The sequence below is a fragment of the Elephantulus edwardii genome, unplaced genomic scaffold (genome assembly GCF_000299155.1).
Source record: "Elephantulus edwardii isolate Elephantulus edwardi_28Jun2011 unplaced genomic scaffold, EleEdw1.0 scaffold00032, whole genome shotgun sequence".
Classification (NCBI taxonomy): domain Eukaryota; kingdom Metazoa; phylum Chordata; class Mammalia; order Macroscelidea; family Macroscelididae; genus Elephantulus; species Elephantulus edwardii.
The window spans coordinates 2,287,698-2,293,310 of record NW_006399782.1 but is presented as its reverse complement, the minus strand read 5'-3'; the positions used below and the strand labels follow the sequence as shown (position 1 = coordinate 2,293,310).

The window sequence follows — 5,613 nt, the reverse complement described above, 5'->3', positions numbered from 1 at the left end:
TCAGAGTCAGCCACAGCTTGTTGTGATCCACCCAGTCAAAAGCCTTTGCATAGTTAATGAAACACAGATGGCCATTCTTCTGGCACTCTCTGCTTCCTGCCAAGATCCCTAGTACCATGACCTCTTCTAAATCCAGCCGTACATCTGGCAGTTCTCTTTTGATGTATTGCTCCAGTCGTTTTGGGATAATTTTCAGCAGAATCTTGCTTGCATGTGATAATAATGATATTGTTCGATAATTTCCGCATTCTGTCAGGTCACCTTTCTTTGAAATGGGAACAAATATCAATCTCTTCCAGTCAGTTGGCCAGCTGGCTATCCTCCAGATTTCTTGGCATAACTTAGTGAGCATATCCAGGGCAGCATCTGTTTGTTGAAATACGTCAATTGTTATGCCGTCAACTCCTGGAGCCTTGTTTTTGCCAATTCTTTCACAGCAATTTGAACTTTCTCGTTTATCACCACAGGGTCTTGCTCATATGTTATTTCATTAAATTCTTCTTTGTCAGCCAATTCCTTCTAATACAGTGACTCTGTGTACTCCTTCCATTTTCTTTTAATGCTTCTTGGATCATTTAACATTCTAACCAAAGCATCCTTAAGTATGACCACTTGTGGCATGAATTTGTTTCTCAACTCCTTCAGCTTAAGAAATGCTAAGCGAGAAAGATCGGTCCTTGGAGAGGGACATCATGTTTGGGAGAGTGGAGAGACAGCACAGGAGAGGAAGACTCTCGATGACATGGATCGATTCTGTGATTGGTGTGGTGGGAGTAAGTTTGTCGGAGACAGTTAGGTTGGCACAGAATAGACCAGGATTTAGGGCTCTTGTACATAGGATTGCTATGAGTCAAAAGTGACTCAACAGCACATAACAACAATAAATCATAAATGGCACCCAGGTGTTAAGCTAGGGTCAAAGGTAATATGGTGAGAGACAGGAATTAAAATGAGAGGCAGAGCTGGGAAAAGAAAGAAAGGAAGTGAAAAAATTACTTTAACATGTTGAATATGAAGTGAAGGACAGCAAAATAAAGTATTTTTTAATCTTTCTGTGGCAAGGAAAGGTCCTAAAATCATTTGACTAAATAGCAGAAGAGGTTACGGTGTTCAGAAAGACTACTAGGCTGGGAGTTAGAATCATGAACTCATTTAATGGCCCTGAAACTGACCAGATACATAATTCTGGACAAATCAGGCTAGACTTTCTAAGTGTCACCTATAAAACAGGGAGGTTGGACATCTTTTAGTGTAATATAATGAAAACTCTCAGTGAAAATGGCCACAAAGAATTTTTGATTGATTATACAAATAATTTAATACTTTTAAAAAAAATACTATACTGCCATTGATTACAAAGGGAGATAGGAGAGTAACCCTTGGGCACAGGGAACAACAGGAAATACAGAACTTGAAGTCACTCACACAGGAACGACAGTCTGAGGTCACGAAATGAATGGGCTCATTTAAAGAGTATCATAAAGAGCAGAAGAACGGCAGTCTGCACGCCCGCTCTTCCGCTCTTGTATTCTTGCTGACATCTGCGCCACCTCCGCGGCCGCCATGAGGGAGATCGTGCACCTGCAGGCCGGACAGTGCGGAAACCAGATCGGCGCCAAGTTCTGGGAGGTGATCAGCGACGAGCATGGCATCGACCCTACCGGCACCTATCACGGCGACAGCGATCTGCAGCTGGAGCGGATCAACGTGTACTACAACGAGGCCACCGGTGGCAAGTACGTGCCTCGTGCCGTCCTGGTGGACCTGGAGCCGGGCACCATGGACTCTGTGCGCTCCGGGCCTTTTGGGCAGATCTTCCGGCCTGACAACTTCGTTTTTGGTCAGAGTGGTGCTGGGAACAACTGGGCCAAGGGTCCCTACACAGAGGGTGCGGAGCTGGTGGACTCTGTGCTGGATGTCGTGAGGAAGGAGGCAGAGAGCTGTGACTGTCTGCAGGGCTTCCAGCTGACCCACTCCCTGGGGGGGGGGGGGGGGAGGACCGGGTCCGGCATGGGCACTCTCCTCAAGAGCAAGATCCGAGAGGAGTACCCAGACGGCATCATGAACACCTTCGGCGTGGTACCCTCGCCCAAGGTGTCAGACACGGTGGTGGAGCCCTACAATGCCACCCTTTCGGTCCACCAGCTGGTGGAGAACACAGACGAGACCTACTGCATCGACCCCTGTACGACATCTGCTTCCGCACCCTCAAGCTGACCACACCCACCTACAGTGACCTCAACTACCTGGTGTCGGCCACTATGAGCGGTGTTACCACCTGCCTGCGCTTCCCGGGCCAGCTCAACGCCGACCTGCGCAAGCTGGCCCTCAACATGGTGCCCTTGCCACGCCTGCACTTCTTCATGCCTGGCTTTGCCCCTCTCACCAGCCGCGGCAGCCAGCAGTACCGGGCCCTGACCGTGCCTGAGCTCACCCAGCAGATGTTTGACGCCAAGAACATGATGGCTGCCTGCAACCCGCGCCACGGCCGCTACCTGACTGTCGCTGCCGTCTTCAGGGGCCGCATGTCCATGAAGGAAGTGGACCAGCAGATGCTGAACGTGCAGAACAAGAACAGCAGCTACTTCCTCGAGTGGATCCCCAACAACATCAAGATGGCCGTTTGCGACATCCCTCCCGCCCCGGGGGCTCAAGATGTCTGCCACCTTCATCGGCAACAGCACGGCCATCCAGCAGCTGCTCAAGCGCATCTCGGAGCAGTTCACCGCCATGTTCCGGCGCAAGGCCTTCCTGCACTGGTACACGGGCGAGGGCATGGACGAGACGGAGTTCACTGAGGCCGAGAGCAACATGAACGACCTGGTGTCCGAGTACCAGCAGTACCAGGACGCCACGGCCGAGGAGGAGGGCGAGTTTGAGGAGGAGGCTGAGGAGGAGGTGGCCTAGGGCCTCAGCAGGAGCCGTGTGAACTCTTTTATTGGTCTCAGCCTGTCCTGATGCGTGTCTCACTGTCCTGTCTCACATGCTGTACAGACACCGCATTAAAGCGTTTTCATAGTGAAAAAAAAAAAAGAGCAGAAGAATAAGAACTGAGCCCTGAAGAAAGCCTGCAGCTGGGGATGCCAAAATAAAGAGTTAGTGATGGAAGGAGAACAAGTACTTAAACAAGAGAGAAACAAGTTAGATAAATCACATCAGGTCCATTAAAAAAAGAATACATTTTAAGAAACAGAAATCAGAGTCAAGAGCAAAATTCAAGAAAGGTCACTGGATTTTCCAACAAGGAGATCTCAGATAACGTGAAAGAAATTAATTTAGGATAGCAGTAAGACAAAAAAAATGGGCCACAAGGAATAAACGAAGAAATATATAGGCAAAATTGCCTCTGAAAACTGGCCGGAGGGTCGGCTATGGGTCAGTTCTGACTCTACAATAAACAACAACATGGGTGCTTCAGTGGTCTAGTGGATAAGGAGTTGGACTGCTAACTCAAAGGCAAGCAGATTGAATCCACAAGTGCCTCCACAGGAGAGAGATGAGCAATCTCTTTCCATGTGGTTTTAAAGTCTCCAAAAACCCGCTGAAGGGTCAGCTATCAGTTGGTTCCACCTTGACAGCCATGAGTGAGTGAGTAATGCTGCCTATGGAAGCACAATGATATTAGTCTAAAAGACTTACTATCATACAGATATTATAAAAAATTAGTTACCCTATTAAGGAGCTCTGGTAGCCGGTGGTAAGAAACTGCACTGCAATCCTGAATACACATGGTTCAAATCCACCAGCTGCTCTGGGGGAGAAGGATGAGCAATTTCCCTTCGTGTGATTAACTGCCTCTGAAAACCTGCTGGAGGGTTAGCTATGGGTTGGTTCTGACTCAATGGTATACAACACAACCACCATGGAGCTGGTGGCCTAGTGTTAAGAACCTGCACTGCAATATTAAAGGCACGTGGTTTGACTTTACCAGCTGCTCCATGGGAGAAGGACGGGCAGTCTCTTCCCACGCCTCTGACAACCCAGGGGACTGTCAGGTGTAAGTCAGTTTTGAATTGACATCACACACCACAACAACAGGGAGCTAACCTAATGTTTAAGACTTATTATTCAAGGGCGCTCTGGTGGCCTAGTGGCAAGAAGCTGCACTGTAATCCCAGAGGTATGTGGTTCAAATCCACCAGATGCTCTGCTGGAGAAGGAGGGGCAATCTCCTCCTGTAACAGCCAGATCCAATTTGACAGAACACACAAAAAAATAATAGCATTTTATTTAAAAAAGATTTATTATTCAGTATCAAGATCTCTTCAGCTGGCACATGGCAACATTTTCTTTCCACTTTACAAGGACACAAGCTAGTTGAATTATCAAGAGGACCAATATCTAATAAGTATACAGGGAAAAAACCAAGAAGCAACTACTCACAATACTCCTTCACCTCTCTGTTCTCCAATCACTACTTGCACCACCATTTTATATCGGTCAAATCCCATTTCTAGAAAGAAAAAGTAAGACAATTATAAGCAAATATACTTACTGAATAAGTAAATACAATAAATAGGTAAAAATATTTATTAAAGGCAAATTTGTTCAGAAACAGGGAAAAGCATTTAGTCCACAATTACTTGCTAAATATGATGGTATACTTGGGAGTCAGAGAGAAATGAGGAAAAATTCAACAAATGTACTATGAAAATTTATTTAGATTAATTATTAAACTTTTCAGCTTAGGTAAATCTTTTCTGTTAAGTGGAAATCTCATCACTTACTCTTAGGGAGGGTGCTCTGTTGGCTCAGTGGTGAGGAGTTAGTCTGCCAACCTGAAACTGTATGGTTTGAATCTACCAGCTGCTCTGTGGGAGAAAGATAGGCAATCTCTTCCTGTGCAACTTACAGCCTCTCAAAACCCACTGGAGGGTCAGCTGTGAGTCAGTTCCAATTCAACAATTCCCAACACAAAAAAATCACAATAGGAGGAGCCTGCTTATAACTCTGTCATGAAACTACTGGTAGATGAAACTTTTTTTTTCATTTTTAAATATTTCAGAGTGTGTGTTTGTGTGTGTACCGTCAAATCGGATCTGACTGCCACAGGAAGATTGCCCTTCTTTCTCCAGCAGAGCATCTAGTGGATTTGAACCGTGTACTTCTGGAACTGCAACACAGCTTCTTGCCACTAGGCCACCAGAGCTCCCTGAAGGATTAAACTACATTTAAAATAGGGCTGACACAGTGTCTCTCAATAAAATTCCGTTTCCTTCCTTTCCCTCCTACTCTAAATTAGGTATCGAGCTAAAAGCCATCAAGATAGAGAAAAACGTAGGACCTCCTCTTGCCTTAAAGAGCACAGAGCAGTCACAGGAAGGTAAATGTGAAAAATAGAATAAAACTTCTATACTGCCTGATAGGAGAAGCTCAGTATCAGCTGTGAAAACTAGACCAGGAGCTGACTGTGGAACAGACCACTAACTACTCATATGCAAGTTCAAGCTGAAGCTGAGGAAAATTAAACTGAATCCACAGGAGCCAAAATATGACTTTGATTTCATCCTACCTGAATTTCAAATCATCTCAGGAACAGGTTTGAGGCCCTGAACACTAATGAGCGAAGACCAGATGAGTTGTGGGGGGATGTCAAATGTATCATCCAGGAAG

At 46.0% G+C, this 5,613-nt stretch overlaps 1 protein-coding gene and 1 pseudogene across 1 annotated transcript in view; one reads left to right on the top strand and one right to left on the bottom strand.

Moving 5' to 3' along the window:
* TCTEX1D2 (Tctex1 domain containing 2) overlaps window positions 1-5,613 on the bottom strand; it is a 33,703-nt gene that overhangs the window by 15,763 nt on the left and 12,327 nt on the right. The window contains exon 3 of the mRNA XM_006884196.1: window positions 4,384-4,453. Within this exon, the coding sequence (XP_006884258.1) occupies window positions 4,384-4,453 (70 nt within the window). The remainder of the gene's footprint in view (window positions 1-4,383; window positions 4,454-5,613) is intronic.
* On the top strand, window positions 1,564-2,907 carry LOC102873064 (annotated as a pseudogene).